Source organism: Hyperolius riggenbachi, chromosome 10 (genome assembly GCF_040937935.1).
Source record: "Hyperolius riggenbachi isolate aHypRig1 chromosome 10, aHypRig1.pri, whole genome shotgun sequence".
In the NCBI taxonomy this organism is placed as follows: domain Eukaryota; kingdom Metazoa; phylum Chordata; class Amphibia; order Anura; family Hyperoliidae; genus Hyperolius; species Hyperolius riggenbachi.
Genome location: NC_090655.1, coordinates 96,883,081 through 96,902,921, shown reverse-complemented (window position 1 = coordinate 96,902,921; position 19,841 = coordinate 96,883,081). Strand labels below are relative to the sequence as shown.

Genomic DNA, 19,841 nt, shown 5'->3' with positions numbered 1-19,841 from the left:
CCAACTTTTTTATATCAAAATTACTAAAAAAATCTAATCATACGATTTGACAATATTTGGCAAGGGATAACGTACACTTTGTTTGCAAAATTTTCAGACAACGACACTAGCACTCCTTGTTAGTAGAGATGGCCCAAACCTCCGATTTTAGGTTCGCGAACCTTCGCCAAATGTTCAATTCGTGTGAACTTTCGCGAACCACAATAGACTTCAATGGGGAGGCGAACTTTGAAAACTAGAAACATTTATGCTGGCCTTAAAAGTGATGGAAAAGATGTTTCAAGGGGTCTAACACCTGGAGGGGGGGCATGGCGGAGTGGGATAGATGCCAAAAGTCCCGGGGAAAAATATGGATTTGACGCAAAGCAGCATTTTTAAGGGCAGAAATCGCATTGAATGCTAAATTGCAGGCCTAATGTGCTTTAAAACATCTTGCATGTGTATACATCAATCAGAAAGTGTAATTAGAGTACTGCTTCACACTGACACACCAAACTCACTGTGTAACCCACCGCAAACAGCTGTTTGTGTAGTGACGGCCATGCTGGACTGGTGCGCACCATGGCGAGAGTGCAGACCGTGGCGGTTTTCAAGCCCATATGGTCGCCGGGCTGTGGTAGCTCAATGATAGAACAACAGTGACTGTCCTTTTAAGGCACATCTTTGCTAACATTAAAGCGGACCTGAACTCAGAACTTCCTTTCTGCTCTAAAAGATAAGCAACAACATACTAACATTTAACCACTTCCCGACCGCCGTATGTACAATTGGCGGCCGGGAAGTGCACCCCGCAAGGACCGCCGTATTGACAAATGGCGGCGGTCCTTGTAGGGGCATGGGCGGAGCGATCGCGTCATCCGTGACGCGATCCTCCGCCTCCGCCTGGCGCCGCTCACCCGCCGCAACATCCCACCGGCCATACGGAAGCGCCGGTGGGATGTTAACCCGACGATCGCCGCATACAAAGTGTATACTACACTTTGTAATGTTTACAAAGTGTATTATACAGGCTGCCTCCTGCCCTGGTGGTCCCAGTGTCCGAGGGACCACCAGGGCAGGCTGCAGCCACCCTAGTCTGCACCAAGCACACTGATTTTTTACCCCCCCTGCCCCAGATCGCCCACAGCACCCATCAGACCCCCCCCCTGCCCACCCCCCAGACCCCTGTTTGCACCCAATCACCCCCCTAATCACCCATCAATCACTCCCTGTCACTATGTGTCAACGCTATTTTTTTTTATCCCCCCCCCCCTGCTCCCTGCCCCCTCCTGATCACCCCCCACCCCTCAGATTCTCCCCAGACCCCCCCCCCAGACCACCCCCCCCCTGTTTACTGTATGCATCTATCCCCCTGATCACCTGTCAATCACCTGTCAATCACCTGTCAATCACCCGTCAATCACCCCCTGTCACTGCCACCCATCAATCAGCCCCTAACCTGCCCCTTGCGGGCAATCTGATCACCCCCCCACACCAATAGATCGCCCGCAGATCCGACATCAGATTACCTCCCAAATCCATTGTTTACATCTATTCTCTCCTCTAAACACCCACTAATTACCCATCAATCACCCATCAATCACCCCCTATCACCACCTGTCACTTTTACCTATCAGATCAGACCCTAATCTGCCCCTTGCGGGCACCCAATCACCCGCCCACACGCTCAGATTGCCCTCTGACCCCCCCTTATCAATTCACCAGTGCATTAATTACATCTGTTCTTCCCTGTAATAACCCACTGATCACCTGTCAATCACCTGCCAATCACCTATCACCCATCAATCACCCCCTGTCACCCCCTGTCACTGCCACCCATCAATCAGCCCCTAACCTGCCCCTTGCGGGCAATCTGATCACCCACCCACACCGTTAGATCGCCCGCAAACCCGCCGTCAGATTACCTCCCAAATGTATCGTTTACATCTGTTATCTTCTCTAAACACCCACTAATTACCCATCAATCACCCATCAATCACCCCCTATCACCACCTGTCACTGTTACCTATCAGATCAGACCCTAATCTGCCCCTTGCGGGCACCCAATCACCCGCCCACACGCTCAGATTGCCCTCAGACCCCCCCCCCCTTATCAATTCGCCAGTGCATTAATTACATCTGTCCTTCCCTGTAATAACCCACTGATCACCTGTCAATAACCTGCCAATCACCTATCACCCATCAATCACCCCCTGTCACTGCCACCCAACAATCAGCCCCTAACCTGCCCCTTGCGGGCAATCTGATCACCCACCCACACAAATAGATCGCCCGCAGATCCGACATCAGATCACCACCCAAGCGCAGCGTTTACATCTATTCTCTCCTCTAAACACCCACTAATTACCCATCAATCACCCCCTATCACCACCTGTCACTGTTACCCATCAGATCAGACCCTAATCTGCCCCTTGCGGGCACCCAATCACCCGCCTACACGCTCAGATTGCCCTCAGACCCCCCCTTATCAATTCGCCAGTGCAATATTTACATCTGTCCTTCCCTGTAATAACCCACTGATCACCTGTCAATCACCTGCCAATCACCTATCACCCATCAATCACCCCCTGTCACTGCCACCCATCAATCACCCCTTGTCACTGCCACCCATCAATCACCCGCTGTCACTGCCACCCATCAATCAGCCCCTAACCTGCCCCTTGCGGGCAAACTGATCACCCACCCACACCAATAGATCGCCCGCAGATCCGACATCAGATCACCACCCAAGCGCAGTGTTTCCATCTATTCTCTACCCTAAACACCCACTAATTACCCATCAATCACCCCCTGTCACTGCTACCTATCAGATTAGACCCCTATCTGCCCCTAGGGCACTCAATCACCCGCCCACACCCTCAGAATGCCCTCAGACCCCAGCCCTGATCACCTCGCCAGTGCATTGCTTGCATCTATTCCCCCCTCTAATCACACCTTGAGACACCCATCAATCACCTCCTGTCACCCCCTAGCACACCTACCCATCAGATCAGGCCCCAATTTGCCCCGTGTGGGCTCCTGATCACTCGGCCAAACCCTCAGATCCCCCTCAGACCCCCTTCCGATCACCTCCCCAGTGCATTGATTGCATCTATTTTCCCCTCTAACCACCCCCTGAGACACCCATCAATCACCTCCTGTCACCCCCCTAGCACTCCTATCCATCAGATCAGGCCCAATACAACCTGTCATCTAAAAGGCCACCCTGCTTATGACCGGTTCCACAAAATTCGCCCCCTCATAGACCACCTGTCATCAAAATTTGCAGATGCTTATACCCCTGAACAGTCATTTTGAGACATTTGGTTTCCAGACTACTCACGGTTTTGGGCCTGTAAAATGCCAGGGCGGTATAGGAACCCCACAAGTGACCCCATTTTAGAAAAAAAGACACCCCAAGGTATTTTGTTAGGTGTATGACGAGTTCATAGAAGATTTTATTTTTTGTCAAAAGTTAGCGGAAATTAATTTTTATTGGTTTTTTTTCACAAAGTGTCATTTTTCACTAACTTGTGACAAAAAATAAAATCTTCTATGAACTCGCCATACACCTAACAGAATACCTTGGGGTGTCTTCTTTCTAAAATGGGGTCACTTGTGGGGTTCCTATACTGCCCTGGCATTTTAGGGCCCCTAAACCGCGAGGAGTAGTGTAGAAAACAAATGCTTCAAAATGATCTGTGAATAGGACGTTGGGCCCCTTAGCGCACCTAGGCTGCAAAAAAGTGTCACACATGTGGTACCGCTGTACTCAGGAAAAGTAGTATAATGTGTTTTGGGGTGTATTTTTACACATACCCATGCTGGGTGGGAGAAATTTCTATGTAAATGGACAATTGTGTGTAAAAAAATCAAACAATTGTCATTTACAGAGATATTTCTCCCACTTAGCATGGGTATGTGTAAAAATACACCCCAAAACGCATTATACTACTTCTCCTGAGTACGGCGGTACCACATGTGTGGCACTTTTTTACACCCTAAGTACGCTAAGGGGCCCAAAGTCCAATGAGTACCTTTAGGATTTCACAGGTCATTTTGCGACATTTGGTTTCAAGACTACTCCTCACGGTTTAGGGCCCCTAAAATGCCAGGGCAGTATAGGAACCCCACAAATGACCCCATTCTAGAAAGAAGACACCCAAAGGTATTCCGTACGGAGTATGGTGAGTTCATAGAAGATTTTATTTTTTGTCACAAGTTAGCGGAAAATGACACTTTGTGAAAAAAACTATTAAAATCAATGTCCGCTAACTTGTGACAAAAAAAATAAAAACTTCTATGAACTCACCATACTCCTAACGGAATACCTTGGGGTGTCTTCTTTCTAAAATGGGGTCATTAGTGGGGTTCCTATACTGCCCTGGCATTTTAGGGGCCCTAAACCGCAAGGAGTAGTCTTGAAACAAAAATGACCTGTGAAATCCTAAAGTTACTCATTGGACTTTGGGCCCCTTAGTGCAGTTAGGGTGCAAAAAAGTGCCACACATGTGGTATCGCCGTACTCGGGAGAAGTAGTATAATGTGTTTTGGGGTGTATTTTTACACATACCCATGCTGGGTGGGAGAAATACCTCTGTAAATGACAATCTTTTGATTTTTTTACACACAATTGTCCATTTACAGAGGTATTTCTCCCACCCAGCATGGGTATGTGTAAAAATACACCCCAAAACACATTGTACTACTTCTCCCGAGTATGGCGATACCACATGTGTGGCACTTTTTTGCACCCTAACTGCGCTAAAGGGCCCAAAGTCCAATGAGTACCTTTAGGATTTCACAGGTCATTTTGAGAAATTTCGTTTCAAGACTACTCCTCACGGTTTAGGGCCCCTAAAATGCCAGGGCAGTATAGGAACCCCACAAATGACCCAATTTTAGAAAGAAGACACCCCAAGGTATTCCGTTAGTAGTATGGCGAGTTCATAGAAGATTTTATTTTTTGTCACACGTTAGCGGAAATTGATTTTAATTGTGTTTTTTCACAAAGTGTCTTTTTCCGCTAACTTTTGACAAAAAATAAAATCTTCTATGAACTCACCATACTCCGTACGGAATACCTTTGGGTGTCTTCTTTCTAGAATGGGATCATTTGTGGGGTTCCTATACTGCCCTGGCATTTTAGGGGCCCTAAACCGTGAGGAGTAGTCTTGAAACTAAATTTCTCAAAATGACCTGTGAAATCCTAAAGGTACTCATTGGACTTTGGGCCTTTTAGCGCAGTTAGGGTGCAAAAAAGTGCCACACATGTGGTATCGCCGTACTCAGGAGAAGTAGTATAATGTGTTTTGTGGTGTATTTTTACACATACCCATGCTGAGTGGGAGAAAGATCTCTGTAAATGGACAATTGTGTGTTATAAAAATTAACAAATTGTCATTTACAGAGATATTTCTCCCACCCAGCATGGGTATGTGTAAAAATACACCCCAAAACACATTATACTACTTCTCCTGAGTACGGCAATACCACATGTGTGGCACTTTTTTGCAGCCTAACTGCGCTAAGGGGTCCAAAGTCCAATGAGCACCTTTAGGCTTTACAGGGGTGCTTACAATTTAGCACCCACCAAAATGTCAGGACAGTAAACACACCCCACAAATGACCCCATTTTGGAAAGTAGACCCTTCAAGGTATTCAGAGAGGGGCATGGTGAGTCCGTGGCAGATTTCATTTTTTTTTGTCGCAAGTTAGAAGAAATGGAAACTTTTTTTTTTTTTCTCACAAAGTGTCATTTTCCGCTTACTTGTGACAAAAAATAATATCTTCTATGAACTCACTATGCCTCTCAGTGAATACTTTGGGATGTCTTATTTCCAAAATGGGGTCATTTGGGGGGTATTTATACTATCCTGGAATTCTAGCCCCTCATGAAACATGACAGGGGGTCAGAAAAGTCAGAGATGCTTGAAAATGGGAAAATTCACTTTTTGCACCATAGTTTGTAAACGCTATTGTCCAATAAATATGGCTCTGTGCACAGGAATAGCTATCCGTTATACATACAGAGTGCAAAAGGCCAAAAAGTAGTTGCAACAGTTCATGTCAAAAAAGAGGAAAAGAGGCCTTGCACATCAATTAAAACTTCACTTTTAATGGAACCAATAAAAGGCATACATTACACCTCCTATGAGGTGGAAAGAGAGGTACAGGCAGTGAGGGTAGTCGACAGCCGTTTCGCGCCGGTTATGTACAGTGGCACATCATCAGGTCCTGATGATGCGCCACTGTACATAACCGGCGCGAAACGGCTGTCGACTACCCTCACTGCCTGTACCTCTCTTTCCACCTCATATGTATGCCTTTTATTGGTTCCATTAAAAGTGAAGTTTTAATTGATGTGCAAGGCCTCTTTTCCTCTTTTTTGACATGATAGTTTGTAAACGCTATAACTTTTACCCAAACCAATAAATATACACTGAATGGGTTTTTTTTTATCAAAAACATGTTTGTCCACATTTTTCGCGCTGCATGTATACAGAAATTTTACTTTATTTGAAAAATGTCAGCACAGAAAGTTAAAAAAATCATTTTTTTGCCAAAATTCATGTCTTTTTTGCTGAATATAATAAAAAGTAAAAATCGCAGGAGCAATCAAATAGCACCAAAAGAAAGCTTTATTAGTGACAAGAAAAGGAGCCAAAATTCATTTAGGTGGTAGGTTGTATGAGCGAGCAATAAACCGTGAAAGCTGCAGTGGTCTGAATGGAAAAAAAGTGGCCGGTCCTTAAGGGGTAGAAAGCCCTAGGTCCTCAAGTGGTTAAAGAAAACATTTCTTTGTTACAGCTGATACAAATCCTGCAATACATCTGCAGTATGTCTACGTCCTGCTTTCAAGAAAGCAGATATATGGTTACCATCCTGTGTTTACTAGTTAGCTGCTCTGCCGTAGCAGCCAGCTGATTCATCTGAGATCAAATCACAACTTGTGATTAGTCACAGATGAGGGGGGAATTAGACAGGCTAAACTCTTTAAATACATACAAGGTGCATTTCTCTATGCTTTCCTTCAGTCCTGTACAAGAGTTCAGGTTCACTTTAAATTTACAACAATCTGCAAATATTAGATTGAATGGTAGGAGAATCATCAAATGATTTGGTGGAAAGATTGGTGCCTGAGATAATATCAATGGTATGAATTTAGAAGCTTAGAATTAAAAAAATATGGAACTGCAACTCCTTTATTTCTTAAGGTTTAACTTGTGAAATGTTATGAAATCATCACTGTCAGTTCTGTTGCATGCATTTAATATGCCAAGAATGTTGTTGTTTTTATAGTCCTGGTTTGAAGAAGTAATGCTTAAGTATGTATGGAGAAATTGCTACTTTAGTTGGCGCAGTGGAAAATTGCCTTTTTTTTATTTAGTAAACAATCCGGAATATCTTGAAATTCATTATTCTGCTTCATTTTAAATAGACAGTTGAATTTTACCTTGATCATTCCCTGAGATGATTGAATATACGATAGTCTGGTTTAATGCTGCAGCCATTACCACGGTAACAGTGGTCCCCATTGGGGCAGTTTCACTCACTGGAGGTGGTCTGAAAAAGAATATATTACAGTATTTAAATGCACGATACGGGATGCTTTTATTTATTATTATGCTTTAACAGTACTGGTTCACCATACATTTGTATAAATTAAACAGTGGGATATCTACAACTTAAGAGGTGTATCAGTTCAAATGATTCCTTAAAGTGTTAAAGTGAAACTCACTTACTAGGATTAATACACTTATTTTAAGATCAATTCTGAGCACATAGCACAGAGTTTTCACCTAGGTGATATTTTCACAACCTGTTATAAAATGCCTTTTAAGCCACCAGCAAGCAATAAAATACTCAAAATAAATTTGATAGTACTTTTTCACCAATTTTTGGGTACTTTTTCAATTGTAAAATGCTGAAAATTAAGTTTAAAGAAAAGATGAAAATTATCTCCTGGGAGATAACTTGGGTAGAAAAAAAAGTTAATTGCATATGGGCCAAAATCTCTAAACTCCTCCATTGGAGAGTATACATTGCGTTGCCAGTCACTTAGTGCAGGTACGCAAAATACCTAACAAGACCTGATATGCAGCTGATTACTCATGCACAAAAAAAGAAAACCTTTAATTGCTAAAGAAAAAAAAAATGAAGATTTACAGAAATATTTAACAAAAGTGGAATTCTACTTTAAAGTGAAATATTTAAAGCAGAAATGGTGAAATACATGTTTAGCTGTTGATTTTTTTTACCCTGTGAATTATGCAATGTCAGGCATAATTTATCTTCCTAAAGCTGAAATCAGCGCAAATGTTTTAATTATCCGTCTTCCATAGCTTTTAACTATCTCTTTGTTGCTATATTCACTTTCAAAACTATCTTTTTATACAGTTCAATCAAAAGATACCTCATCAATCAATCAAAGGAAGAAAAGCACAAGACATTTACTTTTTAGAAGGATGTATATGCAATTCCACATTGATGTAAAACTAGTAATAATGCATAGTCATCAGAATTTATTGCGGATGGATAAGAAGAATGATTTGATTCATTCCTGTGAGCGTCTGCAAATCATCCCATTACTGAATGTAACAGTGCCAAAAATATGTAGTTCATATATAATGAGCCATAAGTACTCAAATTAGGGAGTGACAACATTAATAAGTGCCCTCTTCATGTGCAGCAAAAGGCTAGTAAACTTTGTGAATGCTGGTCAAAGTTTATGATAAATCTATTATTTATTCAAAAGAGTAAAGAGATGTACATTCTAGACTCAGATATAGAGTTAATATACAAAAGAGTAAAGAGATTTACATTCTAGATGCAGATATAGAGTTAATATAACGGACCCATGGGTCGCCAGGTCTTCAAATTGGTTTGTTCTAATACCAAAGAACACACCATTATTGAAGCTTATAACTACAGAAAAGGTCACTTGAAAGTAATTTGCACATGGTATGTATCACATATCTAAAGTGCTGTACTAGCTGAGTCATTTCTGTTGCCTAGCAGGGATCAATAATCAATCCCTTTCACGACAGTGCAGAGCCAACGCTTTAGAGAAGTGTCACTAGGCTCCAGTCTAGTGACACATCTGTTGCTCGGGAGGGGGCGGAGAAACAATGAGCATCGCACTACAAAGGACTTTAATGCTCGTGGGGAGAACAATGCGATAAGGTGGTGCTCGGGCGTCGGGGTCACTAAAGATCTAGCATGTCTGATATATAGTCAGGTGCCGCTGTACACACACTGGATTTTTTTCAAGATTCTTGCAGAGGCAATCTTTATCATTTGCCATGGTTACCAGTGTGTGGTGTGTGTGTAGCTCAAGATAAGTATACAGGCAGTATCTTCACACTAAATAGAAATGACTGGTGACATTAAAGCTGTAAAAAAAAAACAACACACAGTATCCTATCTAATAAAACCCCTGTGTCCCTGCGTAGTACTATCTCGGTGTAGCTGGGTCTTTTTGCTACTGCGCATGTGTGCAGCATGGACCCGGACAGCAGTTGGGACTGGAGAACAGGACCAGTGAGCTGCATGTGTGAGCTGCATGTGTGGCGGGTGCACACACATGCGCACAGTTTAACAGAAACAGACCTAGAGCCCGTTTTTAAACGGGCTTGGGTCTACTAGTACATTAGAAAATTTGTGTAATGATGCACGAAAGTGGATTAATTTCCTGTATGCCAATGGATTGTTTCTTGCAGCCTCCCAGAAATGTGCGTATTATAGTTGTTAATCATTTATATAGAGCTGCTGCATTTTTGTCACATCTCTTTTGGTGATCTGTGTCTCCAAAGCACACCTGAAGTTAGAGGGATATGGAAGTTGTCATATATATTTCCTTTTCAAATAATGTAATATGCCTGGCTGTCCTGCTTATCCTCTGTTTCTAATACTTTTAGCCATAGACCCTAAAGAAACATGCAGACCAGATGTTAGACTAAAGTTAGACTGGATTTGGAGCATGCTTATTTCAGGTGGATGATACAAACACTACTGATGCATGAAAGATCAGCAAGACGCCAGGCAACTGGTATTGTTTAAAAGGAGATAAATATGGCAGCCTCCATATCCCTCTCACTTCAGGTCGAGGACGAGACATTTTCTTCCAATGCAAAAGCAGATTGTCATTTTAGAAGAATACTAGCAGGTATTCAAGTGTGTATCACAAAAAAAGCCATATCTCCCTTTATAATTATAGTGATCTAATAAAAATCAGCTGCAGCTTCATATTATTGGTCCAATTTAAATATTCTTGCGTGTTACAGCCAAATTAGCATCAGCTTAAAATAGCATGCAATACATTGGCCGTGTGTATCCTAATTGACTAATTGAAAAACGCACAGTGTAAAACGTGTTTTTTTATATGCCTCAGACTTTCACTATGCAAAAAGATATGCGTTTTCCGCAACGCTGGGATTCTGCCAAGTGTGCTCCTAGCCTCAGGTTCAGGATATACAGAAACGAGGTTCTCCTGCCGCTCTGGCTACTACTATGAAGCAGGTTTTTACTGCAAGTGCATAGCATGTTAGGAGAATAGGGTTAGAAGATTTAGGATTAAGATAACTGATTATTAGAGTTAGGAAAAAAAAGACTAGCATCACAAGGGTTAGGAGAATTTTACACACTATGCTTTAAAATCACCAAAATCTCAGAATATTCAAATCTGGGCAAGAATTACTGAATAAATTAAAATGTTTACTAAAACTCACCAAGGGCCCATTCACACTAGAAGCGCTTTTCTGAGTGTTTTGCGGTTGATTAGCGTGTTGTTTTTAATTGCTCCCATTCACTTTCATTAAAACACTCAGAAAAGCGCTTCTAGTGTGAATGGGCCCTAAGTCAATATTGCTATGATTAGATTGGGCATAAAATAAAAAATCAATTCTTTATTTTTATCTGGTAAACAAGTAAAAAGGATGCTAACCAGGCAATCCAAAAGTCAAAAATCACTCTTAGTTTTCTTATCTATAAAACAACATTCCCCAGTTTCCGTGGCTCTTATTTGGTAAATCTGCCGCACAAAGGAAGTTGCAGAGCATGCTGGGTTGTCTTTTTTTTGCTTCTTTACTTTCCCCTCACACTCAACTAATGCAGCCTGCTTGGCTGAAGCCTCTTTCCCTCCAGCGTTCCCCTCCCACACCTCTGTTACTCTCTGATTGGCTAATATTTTTCATGCTGAGACAATGCACTTTCTATTGCAGAGCTGGGTGGGACTGCCTGAAGACTGGGACAAGGGCGGGCAATGCATACACAAGCAGGCAGAGGAGAGTAAGGGGGGAAATGACATCATAATTGGCTTCAAAATAGACACAATTAAGATGGAGAATGACAAGAAGTATTTTCTCTTTTTTTACTATAGAAAAATCACTAAAATCAAAAGGTGGACAGTGCAATACATATGCTATGTAAGTAGAGCAAATATTTATCTTTTTATATATGTGGGGGTTTTTTCTGAGATAGTATTGCTAACAGTTCCTCTTTAAAGTGGACCCAAATTAAAAATACAAGATTTTAGAAATAAAATCTATTTTCTAAAGTATAATAATAAATAGACAAATGACAAAAATAAAATATTTTACATTTATTGGAGGAACCCTTCCCTTCCTTTCATATTGCCGGGACAGAATCTGGCAAACTGGTGGAGTAGGAGGTGTCCGGCAAAGGAGGAATTGCTAATGGCTGCCCCCAGTATAACCCTAGTTATGAAAAGAGAAGCATGCACTGAAATGCTCATAGGCTTGAAGGAGTGTTTATCTATCTTTGTATGTGTCAGAGTGGTGCAACAAAATATTTTGAATTAAAAAAATGTTTGGTTTGGGTCCGCTTTAAAGTAAAATGGGACCTTTGTTAACCTCCTTAGCGGTAATCCCGAGTCAGGCTTGGGACAAAAATCTGCAGCTCAGAATGGTAATCCCATGCCTGAGTGAGTTATATGCAGGAGCCTCTACAGATCTCTCTGTGGTATGTTTTTTTTTTCTTGTTTTTAGGGTTTAAAAGTTTGTGAAAAAATTGCATGGCTTTTAGACCCTAAATCTGGAAATAATCATAATGCAAGGAAGGTTAAAAATATTAATTTATTTTAATTTAGCATTACAAAGTGTTATTGTTATTGCTACAAGTTTCAAAACATGTACCTTGATTTGGGGTATGTTGGCAGTTCCTCAATTGCACCTATTATGTGCAACTAATTTATTATGGAGCAAGAAGAAATACATGAGCTGTCTGTACTGAAACAATACAGATTCCAGGCTAGAGAACAGAGGTTGTGTTTTGTGTGTATAGCACAGTGGTCCTCAAACTAAGTCCCGTGGGCCGAATGCGGCCCCCTGAGGCTTTTTTACCGGCCCCCCACACACAAAATGTATTACTCATAAATGTGGTCTGCTGCATCTTGAAATTTTGGTGCCAGTTCTGGCACGACCCTTCCACATAGAAGCCAGAAAGCGTTAATTTGCTAGCATCTGGTTACTGGGTGGAGGGGATGACTTGTAGCAAGCATAATCACATTTATTTGGTCAGTGCTGTTCAGAACGGTTTTGGTTTATTTGCGAAGGGGAAATGGAGGATTGCACTGCATATGTTTCTATGTAATTGTGTTTGTATGAGTGAGAATGTGCTCCAGGCTTTGGCAAGGCCATTGTGTGACATTTTGGCTCACATATGACTTGCTATGTTATGGTCACGATATATGCACTGTGTTGGTGGCATAATACCTGCACATGCTGTGTTGGAGTGCATACTATCTGCACATACTGTGTTGGAGGGCATACTATCTGCACATACTGTGTTGGAGGGCATACTATCTGCACATACTGTGTTGGAGGGCATACTATCTGCACATGCTGTGTTGGAGTGCATGCTATCTGCACATGCGGTGTTGGCCTGCACATGCTGTGTTGGAGTGCATACTATCTGCACATACTGTGTTGGAGGGCATACTATCTGCACATACTGTGTTGGAGGGCATACTATCTGCACATACTGTGTTGGAGGGCATACTATCTGCACATGCTGTGTTGGAGTGCATGCTATCTGCACATGCGGTGTTGGAGGGCATACTATCTGCACGTACTGTGTTGGGGGTTACTATCTGCACATACTGTATTGGAGGGCATACTATCTGCACGTACTGTGTTGGGGGGATACTATCTGCACATACTGTGTTGGAGGGCATACTATCTGCACATACTGTGTTGAGGGGATACTATCTGCACATACTGTGTTGGAGGGCATACAACCTGCACATACTGTGCTGGAGGGCATACTACCTGCACATACTGTGTTGGAGGGCATACTATCTGCACGTACTGTGTTGGGGGGATACTATCTGCACATACTGTGTTGGAGGGCATACTATCTGCACATACTGTGTTGGAGGGCATACTATCTGCACATACTGTGTTGGAGGGCATACTACCTGCACATACTGTGTTGGGGGGATACTATCTGCACATGTGTTGGGGAGGATACTATCTGCACATGCTGTGTTGGGGGCATAACATCGTCTCTGGTAAATGGGAGACATGCTGGCTGCCTATGTTAATAGGCACTGTCTACAATACCGAGGCTCAATGTTATGTTTTTCTACATCATTTCATGTATACTCTAGCCCCCCAGCAGTCCGAAGTATGTTGACCCGGCCCTTGACCAAAAAGGTTTGGGGACCCCTGGTATAGCAGGTTATAGAAATTGATTGTTGACTGCAACTTAAAATGGAAGAGTAATCTTTTACTATATAAAATATAAAAACTTGCAGCACTGCTACATGTTTATTGCAATTTTTTTTAGGGACAGGGAAGTTTCACCTTAAACTGGGAATGAAAATATAATACGGGGTTACGAAGTATGACAAAAAACGCCCCAAACACCTGTGTTTTTTATTGCATTCTGGTTACAGTGTAAGCCTTCATGTGCACATCTGAATTCAAAGAAACTGATGTTGAATTAAATTTGGTAGAAGAAAGATAGTTTGTGTGACCGTGTTACGAAAATGAGAAATTACCACAGGTGAAATGACTCCAAATTAGAGACCATTTTCTTCTCCTCTAAGTACTGTGAAGTAAAAATCCATGACAAAAGCCACTTAGACATTTCACCTTCATTGTGGAGACAGAAAGGAGAGGCAATGTCACATCAGTTTGACTGTGTACGATGGCAAATGGTATGGAGTGCTTGGAATGTTAAAATTCTTTCCTTTATGAACCAATCATTTAAATGAACAAACCTTTCTCTCTCTCTCACTCTCTGTGGCCTTGAAAAGCCATGTGGGGATAGCTATTTGCATGTCCTTGAATATATCTGCACTGCATAAGTACTCACAGTCATGAATGTTTATTTTTTTCTTGATCCCAGAAAAACGTTGAAGTGTTTATCTTAATTTATTCCTCTGGCAGAATATATATTTGGCTTTGGAAGTTTTACAGGAGGCAAACATGATTTTTCAGTTGCTGTGTGTAGTACTCTGACTGATAAGAGGAACACATGCAACAGGTCATTCATGATTGTGCCAAGATGCACTTTCTCTATGGATTTAGATTTTGAACAGCAATAGCTTTATGCATTCAGATATTGCATGCAACCAGTGATGCTGCTCTTCACTAAATAACCCAAAAGTTTGTTAAACTTTTAGTATAATGCAAGAACAAAAACTTAAAACTACATAGTATAGGACCCCAACTCCTCAGAATCAGGCAGCAAAACAGTGTCCTCTGATTACTCTCTGTCTGAGCACAATGGTTGGGGACAATGAGTTCTTCTCCATTTTGTTTTTGCTGTGTCCCAGTGATAGAGACATGTGTAAACATGAGCTTTCCCAGAGGAAGAGGCAGGTTTGACACATTGTCACATTTAACCTTATCTAGCCTGAGCCTGTAGAAGGTCAACCGCATGTCAGGCCAGAGCATGAGAGCCCCCAGCAACTATGTGCCTCTGTGGCTACCTTCAGGCAGGGAACACACTTGACTGTTTTTGTGCGTGTTTTCTGCACAGAAAAACTGAGAACTCATGTTAATCAATGGCCTAGTTCACACTTAATATGTTGTTTGCATGCAGAAAAAAAATTGACATTCTGCATGATGACTGCACATTTTGTCAGTTTTCTCTATCAATTACATCAGCTGCTGTGAAAAAAACGTGGTTTTCCTGCATAAAAACACAATTGGTGTGCAGGAAAGTATGTGGAAAAATGCACACAGAGAACTGAAAGACAAGTCTGTTCCCTACTTCACTTAGACAGGCAAGTGTAAGCTCTCCAGGGCACCATTTCATTTGTTTGGTGCTGTACTTTCTCTGGCACTTAGGTGATACAGATAGGGACCAGAAAGGGATCCAGATCCAGATCCAGATAGGGATATGTAGAAAAGTGGACCAAGAAAAGGGATTTAAACAGAGCTAAGGGGAGAATGTGAAGGGCATACAGCAAAAAAGGGTGCCCCAAAATTTGGTCACCCAGAAAAGCAGATAGTAGTACATGTAAATTTACCCATATTCTACTGAAAGTGCAAATGATGATAGTAAAATATGGCAAGAAATATTGATATTTTACTAAAGCTAAACATAACCCTATGCTAACACTGAACCCTCCTATCAGTGCCTAACCTTAACTATTTAAGCCTTTTGGATGTATGATATGCATCCAAAAGGCCGCATGTGCTCTCCCGCAGCCGATCGCGCACATGCATGCGCACTCCAGGGCCGCGGTTCGTTAGCCCGGGGATCAATGAATCGGGACATGGTGCCCGATCATTGATCCCTTTCCCCGGCAGAAAAAGCGACGGCTTCTCTCGGAAGCCTCGCTCTTTCTGCCTCTTACGCCCCCCCCCCCCTATGTCCCTCTAAGGGTACATGTTACGCTTAGAGTGACGTAATGTAAACAAACTCAAGGTTGCCGTCTTGTTGTCAAATAGTAAAACTGCATCTACATGTTAAAAAAAAACACATACTCACATAAAAAAATTACGATTTACATCCCACCCTCCCAAAAATACCCAAATAAAATGTTTAATAAAAAAAAACAAAAACATTACAATAAAAAACAAGCTGTAAATATTTACCTAAGGGTTTAAACTTTTTAACCATTAAGGGACTGGCCGCCTAACCCCTCTCCAGGACCAGGCATTTTTGCAGAAGGGGGGGCGCATTTGGGGGGTCAGGCAGCCGGATCCCTGCAGGGTCTGGCTGGGCTGTCTCCCCTCTGTGTGGCCAGGTGTCCCCCCTTGTCAGCAGCAAGCACTCACCTTCCAGGCTCCAGCGACGAGCCGCAGCAGATCCCTTCGCTCCGGCCGGCATCTCAGCTCCTACTGCCGCTCAGTTCCGGGTCGTGGCTTGATGATGTCATCAAGCTGGGACCCGGTGCTGATGTCAGAAGGAGCAGAGATGCCGACAAGAGCGGTGGGGGGTGGGCGCCGATCGTCGCGGGAATGGCAGGGAGGTGAGTGGATCCTCTTCTTTTACCCCCTACCACCGCAGCTGTCAAATTGATCACTACGATCCGACGGCGATCACAGTGATCACGTGATCAGCAGCCATACGCAATGGCTGCTGATCACTGAGGGGAGATGTCAGCTGTCATATGACAGCTTACTCTCCCCTCTCCAGTGCGCATGATCGCGTCGGGATGGTTCGTTAGTGCGGACGTTGAATCAACGTCCAGTTAGAATGGTAGCACCACCTGCTGGACGTTGATTCAACGTACTTGGTCCCCAAAAGGTTAAATATCCATGTAAAGATGAAATATTTCTATTTTTTTTTTTTATTATAAGCTTGTAAAAAGGGATGGATGCAAAACGGAAAAAATGCACTTTTATTTCCAAATAAAATATTGTCGCCATACATTGTGATAGGGACATAATTTAAGCTGTCTAATACCTGGGCCTATTAGGCAAATACAATATGTGGGTTTTAATTATGGAGGCATGTATTATTTTAAAACACTAATGGCCTAAAACTGAGAAATAATGATTTTTTTCAGTTTTTTTTCTTATTCTTCCTGTTAAAATGCATTAACAGTAAAGTAGCTCTTAGCAAAATGTACCACCCAAAGAAAGCCTAATTGGTGGCAGAAAAAACAAGATCTAGATAAGTTTATTGTGATAAGTAGTGATAAAGTTATATTTACCTCCGGAGTCTTGTCCCACGAAGCCGCCTCAAGACCCTGCATCAGTACACTTCCGCCACTTGGCCCCGCCTCCCCTCCAAGAAAAGACACCTGGCAATTTAATGCAGTAAATAGCTTGGCTTTTTCTCAGAGGAGAGAGGAGAGGCAGGGCCAAGTGGCAGAAGTGGAGTGATGCAGGGTTTTCAGGGGGTGGGTTCATGGGACAAGACTTCAGAGGTAAATATAATTTTTCATTACAGCAGGGCTGACAGATTTTTATTTTTTGTATGGAGGTCCTCTTTAACCACCCTCCCCACGGCTAACCTTAAAGTGGATCTGAGATAAACTTTTACTCATTGCATAATTGTGCCCCTTACATATAGTTTATAGGGCATTCCTCAAGCTAAATACTTTTTTGTTTGTTTTAATACCCTAATTCCCTAAAAACTAAACAAGCCTCATCCACAGCTCCAAGTCCCATGTAGCAAGTACTCATGGGAGCTCCGTCTGGGGAGGAGGAGGCTTTTCCCGGAGGAGGAGACATTACCAGCCAGAGATTTCAGAGGAAAGAGGGTGGAGAGGGGAGGAGAGAGGAGTGGAGTTTTCACAGGCTGAGGGGTGGAGATGCAGAGCAGCTTGCCTGTGTGATGACAAGCAACAGGAAGAAATAATCATATACTGTTGGAGGTTTTTGCAGCTACATTTGCTGTGTAAACTATTTTAACTTTAGATAAGATATATAGACAAAAGACTTGTTATAGTTAGTTTTTCATCTCAGATCCACTATAACCGTTGTCTTTGTTCCTACTGGAAAAAAAAACACATTTTGGACACCGCCATAGAAGCCTGCCTGGTGAAGCCTAATACAGGATTTGTTGAATGTGGTTGTTGAATCCTGCTCCTAACTCAATTATTTACTTCAAGCAGTGATGAAGGTCAAAATGGCAAATGTCCTTCAAAATTCCTCAGACAAAGTTGCCATCCTCTAAATAGAGGCAGCAGAAGCTACATGTGGGACATGAACAGGGAGGGAGTTAAAGGAGAATGATGCAGCTATATTAACAGTAGAGGGAACATGGGGAGTCAGCTACTCTGTCCTATACACCAAGCACACCCTACACTGATCTGGTTTCTGGATCTTCATATGGACATTCATGCATACACTTGTTAGATCTTTCCTCATTTCAAATTCTGGCTACAGATATTGCATGATAATGGTTTATCAGAAGCTGAGATATTTGAACACTCAGACAGCTGAGGTCCTGTGAAAAGACCTAGTGGTGGGCTTTAGTTGGTTAATGTGCCTATCTACTGACAGTTGAGGGCCGTCTGATATGGTTATTAACTGATGGATGCTGTTCTTGAATTTTGGAATCAGGCTACAGCATACGAGACAGAAAGTGATTTTGCCTATATAATGTTTCAGATCAGATAGCTTGCAAATGGGTACAGTAATGGAGGTGCATGAAAAGGTAGGAGACATTAGGAGAACCCTGCCCAAAGGCTTATAATCTAGAGGGAAAGGTAGACACACAAAAGGTAGGGGACCAGAGTTCAATTACAGGCTTAGAGTACAGTGAGGTGGGTAGGCCATGATTGAAACACTTTGAGGGTCTTCTTGAAGATGTTGAAGGAGGGGGAAACCCTAATGGAGGAGGAAGGGAATTCCATAGTGTTGGAGCAGCTCTTGAGAAGTCCTGGAGGTGTGCATGAGATTGCTCCTCCAATAAACTTCGCCTGACGGCCCCCCACATCGCCCAGAGTAAGTGGCTAGGTGTGTACCTCTGAGTAAGATCAGAAATGAAGGTTGGGCAGGTTTTGTGGACAGATTTGTAGGCCAGACACAGTGGCCCATATGCAATTTACTTTATCTCCTGAGTTTTCTACAAGGAGATAATTTTTCATATTCTGCTTTAAATAATTTTTCAACACTTTGCAATTGAAAATAATCCAAAAGTTGGATATTTTCTTGCTTGCTGTTGGCTTAAAAGGTATTTTATGACAGGGTGTGAAAAAACCACCAAGGAGAAAAAGTTAATTGCATATAGGGTTGCATCTTAAATCGGATATAAGGAGACCAGACAAAAGGACATTGCAGTAGTCAAGGCAGGAAATTATAATGGCATGTATGAGGAGTTTGGTGGTGACAGAGGTCAGGAAAGGGTGGATCTTGCAGATGTTAGAGGTGGAAGTTGCAGGACTTTGTGAGGTTTTGGATGTGGGAGTGGATGTGGGAGTGAATGTGGGGGTGAAGGGGAGTGTGGAGTCCAGGGTGATCCCCAGACAGAGGACTTGAGAGGTAGGGCGAATGGTAGTGTAGTAGTTAACAGTGACATTCACATCTGGGAGGGTCAGGGATGGACGGGGTGGGAAGATCATACATTCCATTTTGTCCAGGTTTAGTTTCAGGAACCTAGCTGACATCCAGGAGGAGATGGCTGATGGGCAGGAGGAGACCTTGTCCATGGTAGTAATGGATGGGTCAGGGGTGTGGTGGTAGATCTGGTTGTCATCTGCATACAGATGATAGTTAAAACCCATGGAGGAGATAACCTTGCCATGAACATGTTTACATTGACTAATTGCTTGAGTTTACTAAGCACAATTATTTTGAAATCCGCGATTCTTGGGACCTTACAGTTAAATGGAAGACAGGAGAGATGTTCCTAACATATTTGCATTTTTTCCTGTATAAACTGCATTTGTTTTTGTGCATAGCATTGTGATCTAAGTTGGACTAGCTTCT

The 19,841-nt window shown here is 42.5% G+C and overlaps 1 protein-coding gene across 1 annotated transcript in view; it reads right to left on the bottom strand.

Annotated features, from left to right (window-relative positions):
* Nucleotides 1-19,841, bottom strand: part of PCDH15 (protocadherin related 15) — a 1,564,441-nt gene that overhangs the window by 351,970 nt on the left and 1,192,630 nt on the right. Inside the window, exon 25 of the mRNA XM_068257852.1 lies at nucleotides 7,436-7,545. Within this exon, the coding sequence (XP_068113953.1) occupies nucleotides 7,436-7,545 (110 nt within the window). The remainder of the gene's footprint in view (nucleotides 1-7,435; nucleotides 7,546-19,841) is intronic.